Raw genomic sequence first — 13,227 nt, 5'->3', positions numbered from 1 at the left:
CTGATTAAAGTGGTCGGTGAGTATATATTTATACCAGTGAGTTGGGTTAGGGGGCTTGGATTAGTCTAAAGTAATTTTATAAAAACAATCCTCATTTAGATAGATAAGTAAACGTGCGTGTGTGATACCTGTGTAATAGAGGTGTGTGAACTACATTTAGCTGCAGCACCTCTCATTTGCTCCAGAGCATGGCGACCCCTGAAAGCTCTGCGCCGCCAGGCGCACTAACCCATCAAGGCATGATGAAAGACAGGAAGACAGAGGTCAAAAAGAGGAGCAGGACATGGAGGACAAGTGCGATGGAAGGATGAGGAGAAGAGTGGGAGTGATATAAGGGAATCGTAAAAGGAAAACAGAAGGTAAGGATGTGCAAGAACTGAGAATACGCAAGTATAATCAAGATGTAAACAGCAAACAACATCAGATGGGGCACATTCAGACTGTTGGGTAGAACTAAAATGAAACTAAAAAACAAAAATGAAGAGCTTAGTATGTGAAAATCAAACTTAGATATAACAAAAATATAATAGTGATTGTCAGAGCACTGCTGTTGGCTGTTTATATCGAACTCTTGACAGCTTGTATCTAAATCAGTTTAACAGATTAGAAAAATAAGGAACAATAGGTGAGAACAAAGATTAAGAAATCAAACCAAGAAATGGATGAGAAAAGAGAAAAAGAGTGAGGAGAGAAAAGAAAGAAACTCACTTCCCGGATGTTCCGTGATCCTGACTCCCTGAAAGATGGTTTACATCTAAAGTTTATCTGAAAGACAAACACAATACCGTATTTTCAACAACACTAATCTGCATTTACCTTCAACTATGACAGCTCAAATGAAACATAGCTCATCACAAAGAAGAAGCACTTCCCAGAAATCATTTTCAGATTTGGAAATTCCCCATTAAGCACCATATTTCCATATGGCGAAAGAAACGATTTCTGAATAAGAGGATAGAACTGTATTGAATAAAGGAGGAAGAATCCTGCCAAACCTAAAGTAACATTTTACTACTGTCTGTCTTCTAGTAGTGCTTGTTCGGCTTTGAGTTTGTTAGCCTGGTTAGTGTGAATTACTGTAGAATTAAAATCATCCCTGATTAAATACCATTCCATCACGATCAGCCCCACATACCTGACATAAATTGTATAAAACACCATACAAATCAAAATTCAGCACATACAGAATCTGTGCCTCAAGGATGAAAACTAAAATTCCACCCAGATGTACCAAAAAAGTATGTTTGGGATAATTGCCCAATCAAAATGAGAGTGATATACTGCTGAGAGAAAGCTATGTCTGGCAAGAAAACCTTTCCACATTATTCGGTTAATCCTTTAACAACCCTGCGTTCAGCTTTTATCTGAACATTTATCTTCCAAATGATAAATCTGGTAATCAGACAGACAAAAGCCATCACCTTCACAGACTGGATGGACTGAGCGCTAATGTGGCTTTAGATGTTAACAGGGCTCTGTGATTTGGGTACATATGTTCAAGGTTTATCATGCAAGACAGTCATCAATCTCTGCTAAGATCAGAATGTGTGAGTGATCCATTAGCCCCAGCCGAGTCTGAGAGAAAGCTAGAGGGGTTTCTCACTCTGAATGATGTGTCTTTGAGAGGCAGCTCATCAAGCCCCTCCCCCTGAGGCAGAGCTTTCCAGTCCAATAACTGGGGAGGGGAGGAACATGTATGGTTTGTGATGTAGTGTCAGATCATGCCTCTAGCTCTATGTTGACATTGGCAATGGCACTCACCTTCTCCAGCTGTTCGATGCAGATGGAGTGTACTACGATCTTACAAGCGGCACATTTTTTACGAGCAACAGACTTTTGCTGTAATCAAAAAACAGGAAAATGGGGGAGGGAGAGAAAGAGAAAACATGATTTAGACTCTGAGGTCACAGGTGATCTCCATTTAATGTAGAATATCTTCCTAAGCAGTCTCGAATAAGAGCCCAGTTTAGGCATGATAAATAAACCTTCAGGACAAAGCAGATTCAAAATAATTGGTTACAAAATGAATTGAAACTTTGAAAGTCCACAAACTAGTCAATGTATTCTGTAATCAAGCCTCCAGGGGGCAACACTTAACTTTTATGGAAGGAGAAACTGTCTCTTTCCCTTTCCTCATCCATCCATTTCTATCCACTCCCTTATCCTCCAAATATCTGATTCTTGGTTCTTTTTCATAACGTTTCTCTGGTCTGGCACATATTCCACCCATGTCCCTGTATTCTGTCCATCTTTACTCTCCTATGTTCACTCTCCTTACTTATATCTCATTTCACATCTCTGACTTTCTGCTGTTTAACTCTTTCATTGCATCATTCCTTCAAACACAAACACACACTCACCAGTGATTTGGCATAACAGTGCTGTTCTCCGACGTAACAGAAGTCCCCAGAGACATTAGTCTCAAACCAAATGTGTTCCCCATACAGAGCTGATTCCTGTTCTCACACAAACACAAAGTATCTATCTAAATGTGAAATAGAATTCTTCTCAATATCACACTATACATCATAAAAAGGGAAGAGGGGAAACACTTGTTTAATTATAAACAGTACAAATAAATGGAGATTTGACCTCTGGATTACTTGTATTCATGCTACTCACACTCCAGTCCACAGTGCTGCGGATTTCTCTATCTGTATCACCCATGGCCAACACAGAAGCAGCGGGCTGGGATGAGAGGTGCTGGAGACCAGACTTGGCAATGGCCTTCCTACAAACAAACACAAAAAAAGTCAGGTTCTGTAAAATAACACAAAGCAAAAAATTATAAAAAGAAGCTTCATGTACAGCCAAGAAGCATACAGAAGGACAAAAATATGCACATTGAGTAAATCTGTACAGAAAGAACAAAACATTAAAATCATCATGTTTCTGAGTCACAAGGGCAACTGTATAAAGTTAAATTAGATCTAAAGGGATGGATGCCTGGATGGATGGATGGATGGATGGAAATTAAGAAAATTAAAAGCAAAAGAACAAAAGAAGAGGAAAAGATAGAAATAACTAAAAATAATGTCACTGCTCTCAAACTCCACCAATCCTATTTCTTGCATGTACATTTAGTCTTTTGACATCTCAAAAGATGCAAGTGTAAAATGTCATTAGCCAGTAACTAAGAATTAGTGGTAGACCGATATATCGTTTTTACTGATTAATCGGTGTCGATAGTTGCGTTTATAAACTATCGGTTATCTCCACAAATATACGCCGACAGTATAAAAAAAAAATGTTTTATGACCGGCACTGGAGGAGTCTACGGAGAACAACTTTGTTTAATCAAGTGTTCTAAATTGATGGGAATGGATGTAACGGAAAAAGCAACTATATGGAAACCTGCCTCTTCAGCATATAAATAGGGTCTAATTTTATATCTTGTGAATAATAATAAACCTTGTTCATCATTAAACCTCATCTGGTGAAATATATATATAATCATATATCTGTTAAATAATAATTTGGTAAATATTAATATACAGAGCACTGTAACAGAGACAAGTCACTGTCATTGCAAAATAAGAGTCCCCGGTGTGTTTTGGGCTTGTTTATTGTGAAAAGTCCCAAGTTATGCACCAAATCTTTCAGGTTATTATTGGGATTTTGGTTGCACAATAAACAGCATCTTGGAATTTTTTATTTTATTTTTTTTACAAATGCAGACTCTTTGTCTGTGTTCGTTATATTAAGGAAATTTTTTAAAATTCAATAAACTGATTTAAAAAAATTAGTGACATACTATAAACACTCACACTCAACACTCACACTAACACTCAACACTCACAAACAACAAGGTCTTTATGCTTTCTGCAATAAGATCCCAAGCATCTCCATCACACATACAAACACATACATACAGCCATAGTTAGGGTTCTACATACGAGAGGAACCCACTCCATGTGTCAGTCTGAGGGTTGTAGAAAGTTCCCTGAAGTGTGTGTGAAAGAGTGAGATCTGGCCAACCGGAGGAGCCCTTCCTGTACAGTGCAACCAATCCTCGAGTAAAAGAATTTTGCTTCCTTGCCCACACTCCACCCACATTATACAGTCCCTGTCCCTGACTGGTCCTACGGTAATGTCCGTACAGCCCATACGAAGCCGGGCTTCGGTAAACCGCCTCAGCGGGAAGTAGGTGTGAGGAGTTTCGCCGCAGGCAACGTGGTGCACGTATAAGGGGGCGGGGTTGAATGCTTTCCCCTGCCAATAAACCCTGAGCTAACCATGTCAAATCCTTATCAGACTCCAAGTCCATCTCTGCTGGCTCTTGTTCCTCCTGGCTGCAGTCGCTATCGGAGGCAGAGGAGTATTCCTCTACACTCTTATCCTCCGTTTCATGATCGTCACTCATTTGCACCAAACTAGCCAAGAGCAGTGATGGCCCCAGCAGCTGGGCATGTATGCTGTGGTGTTTGGTGGCCTGTCTTCGTCGAATAGAAAACCTGGGGGTCTGACAAGCTGTCGCACCACTTGACTTCTTCCTGGCAAATTTTCCTCTTCTGCGCTTTAAGAACTCAGCCTGCACATGGCTGGTTTGGAGGCCTCCGTGCAGCTGAGCACTGGATCTTCGTCTTTGAGTTAAGCAGGTCGAGGGCAGGCCTACGCTGGAGCGCCGGCGTGCTTTACTCACAGGAAGTGACACACTGGAGCGCCTGCACCTGCCTGGCTGGGAGGCTTTTCGTCGAAAACGCAGACCAAAAAATTTATCCATTGGACTGGAGAGGATGCTGTGGGTGCAAGAGCGAATCAGTCAGCACACACTATACACATGCTGCAACATAAATTAACAAATATGGCCTGACTTTCTCCAAGAATGCAGTGCTGTTCCTTTTACATCTTTTTAGGCACAATAACCATGATGGCATTTCAGACCAGACAGAAATACCTCTCCAATCAGCTCTAATCAATGCTATTTTACTCCAGTCACTATTTGACCTTAATCAACTCCATTCAGCTCTTATCAGCTCTATTCTCCTCACCTGTGTGACTTTTTCAACAACTCAGATGAGACTGAAGGAAACCATCTGCCCTAGACATCTAAATCTTTGTACCAATGTAACAGAGTACTGCATCTCACTAAATCTAAACAAGATAATTAAACTTTAAAATTAAAATGATATTGATGACATATGATCGGCAATCACTTCAGGAGAATAATGCAGTCCTGGTCTAACTAACTGCACTCATAACATTACAAGGAGAAGGTATACCTTGAAGTGATATTTATAGCAGTCATCTCTATTCTTTGATCCCACAGATAGACTTATTTATGCATTTGGCAGACTTTTATCCAAAGTGACTTGAAAGGGATAGTTCACCCAAAAATGTAAATTCTCTCATCATTACCCTCAAGCCATCCCAGATGTGTATTAGGGCTGAAACAATTAGGCGGCATTATCAGCAATGTTGACAATAATAAATTGTCGTCAAAAATGTTCGTTGTTGAAGATTCGTTTGATCTCATTTACCGTAGCATAAGATCATTTAAACTCTAATGATAGCACACAAGAGCAGCACTTCAGCTAGCGACTGACTGAGGAGAGAAAGAATTACACAGATCACAGTCCAGATGCACTCTAAACTTTACAAACAGTTTCAGGTGATGTTGATCGGAAATTATAAAAATTACAAACTAAGAAAAATACAGAAGCACTCCCACTGTGGAATAAGCAGAGCCGGAGCTGCCGTTCCAGTTCTGCTTAAAAACTTGTGTCACAGCATCTTTAAAGGAAAATCCAGCCATTATATCTTTAATGCATCCCTTATGAAAGTTAAAATAATAAGGAAGCAGGTCATGTAAAAAAGTACAAACTCCAAAACTGGCATATATCTGTGCGGTCAGCGCCTCTTAGTAGACACAGGGGCGATTGTCACTCGCACACGCTTGCTGCAGCTAAATTATTATGTGATTGCGTATGACATAGTGAATCATAACATATTTGTTGCGGTTTGTATCTTATCGGTAAGAAAATCTGCAATACGCAGCTCTTTCAAGAAGAGTTTTATTTGTCAGTTAAAGATGGATCAAAATCACGTGAACAAAAAGGTGAGAGTCTTCGCCACAATATACACCTCAACAAAATAAATGTTTTATTTGTTGTGGTTTTGGCTTGTTTTCCAATATAAATATCTAAACCTCAAAACAACATACATTTACTTTAGCAGCTATACCGCAAAATTGTTTTATCTGATAATGTTGAATATAATATAAAATATTTTAAAATATCAAAAAATTCTTAGATTAAAAGATGATTTTGTCCTCTTAATTGTTAGTAAGCATGTTTAATACAACCTTTTTTTTTTTTCTATGAATCTCCACCATTGACCAGACCCGTCCAGTAACTGTCGATATGCCTGAAGAATGCAAATACCAAAAAACAAAAGAAGAAGAATGTGGAAGTGCACATTTATAGTAAAAAAGGACTTAACTATTGAAAAGTTTCTCACCCAAACCTATCATATCACCTCTGTAGACATGGATATAACCACTGGAATATAAATAACTTTTTTGCCGACTTACTGATTTTTGGGATTCAAAAGGTCTCGTCACCATTCACCTTAATTGTGAGGACCTACAGAGCTGAAATATTCTTCTAAAAATCTTAATTGGTGTTCTGCAGAAGAAAGAAAGTCATACACATCTGGGATGACATGAGGTTGAGAAAATGATGAGAGAATTTTCATTCTGGGTGAACTATCACTTTAAAGTATACCTAAACCTCTACCTCTAAGGCATATCTCTACTATCCCTATCGCCATCCTCTACCAGGACCTGAGCTACATGAACTTATCAACAATGCCACTAAAACCTCGATCACCCTTAAAAACTTGCAGTTCATCAAACACACACACTAACATAAAAAAAATGTCAATAGTCTACAGTAATGCTGCAGGGTAATTTAGAGTTATATCTTGTAGAACAATACTGAGAAGTTGAAAAGAGAGAGAGAGAGAGAGAGAGAGAGAGAGAGAGAGGATAAGAGTATATTTATCAAGGGTTAAACCACCATCTCATTTCAACAGCATACGTGATTATTTGACATTTAAACTACCAAACACTTTAAGTGGATTCATCACACCCACACCCATGGTTGATCAAACACATGCACTTGCAACCTGATAACGAACACACACCAAATAGGCAGCGATAAGCACAAATTACAACTCCTAAAAACAACCAGAAATGCTTTTTTGACCACAGAGTGTACATACTTTACTGTACACATGTCTGTGTGTGCATGACAGTTTTGCATGATCATGGTTATTAATTGTGGTATTCCTATCAATGCACATTTCAAATGTGAAAACACTATGCAATTTACATTTTTTTTAAAATATAGATAATAGCAGTAGCTGAACATTTAAAAACACAAACCACATGTACCTACAGTCCTGAAATCCTGCATGGCTTTAATGCTTTTAATTAAGTATTTTATTCAGTACATATTCAAATGATAAGATCAGCACATAGACCTTAACATTCATTAAAACCCGCATCTTTGAATAAAACACATATGAGAGAGAAGAATAATAAGATGTTTTATGCAACACTTCAATATTAGATTGTGACAGTGCACTGTATAATATCTCTCCTTTCAACAAATAATAACCAACAAAGAAATCTAAATGTGTTTTTGTGTTTAAGCAGAATTCTGATGATAAACCATATTTTTGTAATCGAATACAAAAACATAGACAATCGAAGCACTATAACATTTTAAAAACACTGGAAAAACGTGGATTTTGTGTTTTTTTTTTTTTCAACACATTGATACTAATCATGTTTTCAAAACAACATAATATTTCATAACTCATGTGAGCTCACAGGCCTGTTATCAGATCCCACACGCCTTAAGGTCACAACTGAGTAACTGTGTGCCATTAATACACAACATGATTGACACATTATTCTGTAATCCAAATAAACAATAAAAGCAGAAACATTATTTATGTAAACATGTATTTTCCATTAATAGACCACGAATATAACAATGACATTGTCAGAGTCCATTTTTAAGCAAGATTTTATCATTGATCTTCAAATTTTGAAGCTTGTTTGTTTTAAAGTTTATTGTTTCCTGGTGGATGACACTAGTGCTTCTTTTATAATGTAAGAATGCATATGGCTTAATTTACAATAGAAAAGTATACAGTACTGGTACCAAATATATAATCTAAATTAGTGCAAATAAAATTTCTTGACTGTTTGCAAAAAAGTTACTATGCATGGCATATTTTGATGATGACTCAGCCACAAATGTAATTTCAAATATTCAAAGCAGCCATATATAAAGATACATGTTCAATATTTTTAGCCTTCACAGGTTTATTTTCTCAGCCCTTAAAAACTGAACAATAAAACCATTAAAATTCAAAATCTCTCTAATTTAACAGGGCTAGCTGGCAATGGCTATATATGGCTATATCACAACAGAAGTCATTTAAGGTTACCTTTCCTATAGAACAGGTCTATACAATTTTCCTCTGCGCTCTCTGTATCACACACGGCGGAGTTCCGCCCCGATGCGTGCGTGCACACACACACACACACAGACATGTGCGCGCACACACACACACACACAGACATGTGCGCGCACACACAGGTGAGCATAGCGGTGTTCGATTCAATTCCAGTTTTTCTGGCATGGAGGTCTGCATAATTACAAACTAGAATCACTGTGACTGTAATCTATTTCTAAAGAGATAAGCTACAAGCTACATGTAGGATAAATGCAAAGTTTCTGCGACAGCTTTCTGACGCGGTGTAATGCCGCGGTCACACTAGACTTTGAGCATGCGAATTTCTTCGGACACTGCAACGGTCGTGATATGACGTCACATTAATTCAACATATAACAAATAGTATTACACTAAGTAAAAAATATACAATCTAATCGATTTTACTGCAAAAATATAATTTTTATAGGGATTAGACACTCACAAGTGAGTGATTTCAGACACAGTAACATAGTCGACACCGAGAGTCGATTCCTGTGCTGGAGTCCACCCCGACTCTGGGGCTATTCAAAGTCGAGGAATCGACTCTTTTGGAGTCGACGCCCCATCACACACTCCCACCAGCGGACAGAGAGCACGCGTCGGTAATACGTCGTGTCAACCACCTGAAAAGCAGACAAAAATATCTGCGTTTTTTTTAACTCTCCCAGGGTGGTGAAGATGGCAACACTCGCTCTCCTGCGAGTAGCATCCGGAGTAGCTCTCCTGCTCCGATTCCTGAAAAAATTTTTATACTTTAAATGTACATGTGAAATAGCTTCCTTCTTTTTACATTTATTTAAATTTGTGGGATGCTGCAGTTTGGCAAATTGTGATTTATTTTTCTTTGATATGGTGTTATATTCTATTATCAGTACCGCCGCTGCCTACAGGTATACTACGCAGTTTGCGTAGGGCACCAACTCCCTAGGGGGGCACCATTTTACCCTAGAAGGGACTAGAAAGTCCACCGGCTGACCTTACTCGCACGTTATATGTTATTCAAGGACCCGAAAGCAGTTGCGGTACACAGACAAACATTTCACATCTGCCCCTTTCTAAATTTTTTAGGAAATACATATCTTTCTGTCGTTTGTATTTCTCCCTCAGTGTTTTCAAACTACTACAAAATTACATTCTGTTTTACACATGGCTACAAATACTTACTGTAAGCATATATTGTTTTTATTTATTTAGATGGTTTATGTACCTGCAAACTACAGTACTATTCTATCTGTCCCAAATACCCTGTTAAGAAGTGCCACTTCTCTTGTATCAAGACAAGAGTTTGTATTTCATCTCCAGTCATACTCCCCTTTTCTGTCACAGTGCTATATCCACTCCACTGCACTGCAATAGAGAAACAGAAAGAGGGGGAGAAAGAAAGAGAGGAGGGCACGTTTAAAAAGGTTGGCCCCTTAAAATGCAGAGAGATGTGTCCATTTGCCTCAAGGACTCTGAAACAAAAAAACGTGAACCATGTAAACTAATGAAGGCCGATATAACAGGAAAAGACAACTAAGAAACTCAACACAAACTCATGTTGCCTGCTGTTTTAGGCCTCAACGATCTGTGGGCTGAAATCAGCAGAGACAGGCCAAGAGAGGGTGGCAATTAAGTTTGTGACTCATGTATGGGGAAGTTGTTAGACCAACCGGTAAATGGAAACTTGCCTCATTAAACTGAAGAGCATGAGTTTAATTCAAATCACACACATTGAGAGCAGAGCGCACACAATGTTACATATATTTTTAGGTATGAGTCACACACACAAATAATCTCACAAGAGTAGGCTACCTGGCAACACCACGGGATCAAAGCTCAAGAGCGAGGTACATGTATTGTGCAAGTATGTATTTTGACATCTGTCACAAATTTCATCAGACATGGGAAGGTCACACACAGAGGGGAGTCCTCTTTCCCTTTAAGGCTACATACTGTTTAAACCTTTACCTTTAAACAAAAACCTGCAACAGCCTCCCAACCAGTTAGCATGCTTTTCTATACAGTTGACAGATCTCAAATATCTCAAATCTCTGATACTGCCTGTTTCTGCACCCTGTGAAGCATTTATAGGTCATGTGTTCTTAAAAAAAGAACACACAAAACTGCACCTGACATCTGTCAGTTGCAGACGTTGCCCACTTGGGCTTGACAATCTCATCACACAGAACACACTGAGAGGGTGCGTGCGCCTCATTAGCAGTAAATGGGACTTCTTTTCCAGCAAAATATCATCCTTCACATAGTTGAAGTTTAAATTACAAACCTTGATCTTTTCACATACATACTGCTTTGTCTCGATGTCAACATTTTTGTTAACTGATCTCTTAAAGTAACTGTTTAACATACAATTTTCAGCAAGTGGCTAAAATTTTGGTGCACCCCGTGTCACATCCAGGGTTGTGTATTCAGCATTGATTTTGAAAACGGAAGGAAAAAATAAGTGAAAAAAAAAATCCCTAAATGCAATACTTCCTTTAAAAAAACGTCTTCCCTCCTGTGCAACGCAACACGTACACCACGTCTGATACCTGTTTTTTTTTTTCTTCTTTTTTCTCTTCTTTTTATTAAAACTTTAATCAAATGAAAATATAACAATTAATTATCAACATAATATTGCATTACTTTTTATCAAATGAAGTGGTTATATACAGAACCTCACAGCACAATCCAAAATACAACATTGATATATTTTGTCAAATAAAGTGCTGCATAACAAAGCATCATAGATTTTAGATACTGCTTAAGTATAACACAATCACTGGCATAGAATGCTTTCAAGGGGGTGATTTGAAATACATCACATGAACCATATGTGGAGTTAGTGAAGATGTTAAAGGTGAGGAGAGCAGACAGGCATATCAGATGAGCAGGAAAGAATTGTAATTTTCTGAAAGGGTAATTTTTAACCATGATATTTTCAAAATCACAGTTAATAGTAAAACCATATAATCGCATCATCCCTAATTCAATGCATACACTTAATATTTATACACTGTATCATATCAAACATTCAGAAAAGCATTAGGGTTAATGTTTCATAGAAAATAGATTCCATGGTTAAAAACTGTGAAATGCTTTATTTACATGTGGCAAAAATATATTATATATAATGTCATAACTATATAATATTAAAAAAAATAAATAAGAAGAATTTGTAAGCCTAAATGCAAAAACTCTTGTGCCTGTTTGGGGTACTGGAACTGTTGCTATGGTTACGATAGGTGGCCGCGTGGTGCTTTAATGACCAGGTGAATGTTCAATTCACATGAAACTGAAGCTTAAACACACAAATTCCAAAATCTGCCACACACATATCCACCATTAAATGACTGACTGAAGACAACAGATGTAAAACAAGCAGATGGAAGTCCTAGAAAGACACACTTTCTACAAATGTGACAGGATGCTCCACTAGTCATCCAACAAACTAATAAGTTTAATATTTTTTAGCTGTGTTGATTTTAAAGTGATGAATTATAGATGTCACTTTTTGTAATGTTTAAGCGTGCTGGCACTGTGTGGTGCATTTGCATGTAGTTACTATCAGTGAGTAAACTTTAAAAGTAAGAAATGTTCCTGTTATTATTCATAGTTCAAAGGTTTATTTGTGAGATGTTGCGGACAGTATTTAGAGTCTGTTGCTGACTCTTTATGTTGGGGTGTCTGACAGAACAACAGATTACTTTAATAAACTGATGCAGAAGAAAAAACATTTTAATGCAGTGAACTACATGTTGCGCACCCACAATAATCTTACATTTATGCACTTTTGAATCACTGGTTACACATAAGCACTTCGCTGAGTTGGGTTGCACATAATCTGTGTTGTGACCTAGATTGGAGCATCTCTTATCACCTCCTTTTTTGTGTGTTTGTGTGTGTGTGTATTTATCAGTTTTCTTATTATAGGGCTTCCCTTAGTGTCCACATATCCCCCAGAAATACGTCCAGTTAGATGTTTAGACAATTGTTATATCATATGCATTTTTTGCATCAGTGCTGTTGCATAATAAAATAATTGTAAAACTGGTTAACTGAAAATCTTTAATCAAACGGTAATCTAACAGTCAAAAACTCACACTGTGGCATCCCTACATTGATTATACACTTTATTTATCTGTGCATTAATTTGAACAGTTATTATGCATTGTGTAATGTGTTGTAATGAAACATTCCAACACTTCCCAAACCAACTCCCCGCCGTACCCACATTTGGTCCCCCTCAATGTTCAAACCACATTGAATACAATTTCTAATGATTTATTATTATTATTAGTTAGTAGTAGTAGTAGTAGTAGAAGTCTTATTAAATATTACATAACTTTACAGTAGTGATATATTTCTGTCATAATTTCTTCCTATAGATTTAGCTTTTATTTTGATGGAGTGTTTCTGTGTTGTTTTGACCAAGGTGCTCTGACATTATGGAAAAGCTGGTCAATACATGACTCAAAGTGAGTATTAAAACAAAAGGCTGCCATTTAATTAAATAAGTATGTACACTGTATATTTTACTGTCATCTACTACTAACAGAGCGCACAATGCTCACAGTGTTTTCCTTGTATGAGCCTTGGAGGAGCAGTTTTAAAAGTTGTGAGCAGCCGGCATCAGCACAACACTTTACATACTCACAAGCATTCCCATATTAATTATATCAAACTATATATTTATCTCATTAAAATCACAGCTTTTACAGTTAAATAATCTGACTA

General features: G+C 37.6%; 1 protein-coding gene across 4 annotated transcripts in view; it reads right to left on the bottom strand.

Moving 5' to 3' along the window:
- LOC127622029 (diacylglycerol kinase zeta-like) overlaps positions 1-13,227 on the bottom strand; it is an 87,383-nt gene that overhangs the window by 48,803 nt on the left and 25,353 nt on the right. For 2 of the 4 annotated variants that reach the window (XM_052096016.1, XM_052096097.1), the window contains exons 2-7: positions 3,897-4,739; positions 2,623-2,731; positions 2,361-2,456; positions 1,762-1,839; positions 1,604-1,675; positions 709-765 (exon numbers count right to left, since the gene is read on the bottom strand). In XM_052096016.1, the coding sequence (XP_051951976.1) occupies positions 709-765; positions 1,604-1,675; positions 1,762-1,839; positions 2,361-2,456; positions 2,623-2,731; positions 3,897-4,723 (1,239 nt within the window). In that variant the 5' untranslated portion in view covers positions 4,724-4,739. Of the gene's footprint in view, positions 1-128; positions 225-708; positions 766-1,603; positions 1,676-1,761; positions 1,840-2,360; positions 2,457-2,622; positions 2,732-3,896; positions 4,740-13,227 lie in introns of all 4 variants that reach the window. The other 2 variants (XM_052095937.1, XM_052096183.1) reach the window with 2 other exon arrangements.

The sequence above is a fragment of the Xyrauchen texanus genome, chromosome 1 (assembly GCF_025860055.1).
Source record: "Xyrauchen texanus isolate HMW12.3.18 chromosome 1, RBS_HiC_50CHRs, whole genome shotgun sequence".
NCBI classification, from domain to species: Eukaryota; Metazoa; Chordata; class Actinopteri; order Cypriniformes; family Catostomidae; genus Xyrauchen; species Xyrauchen texanus.
This window is presented reverse-complemented; position numbering and strand designations above follow the sequence as displayed.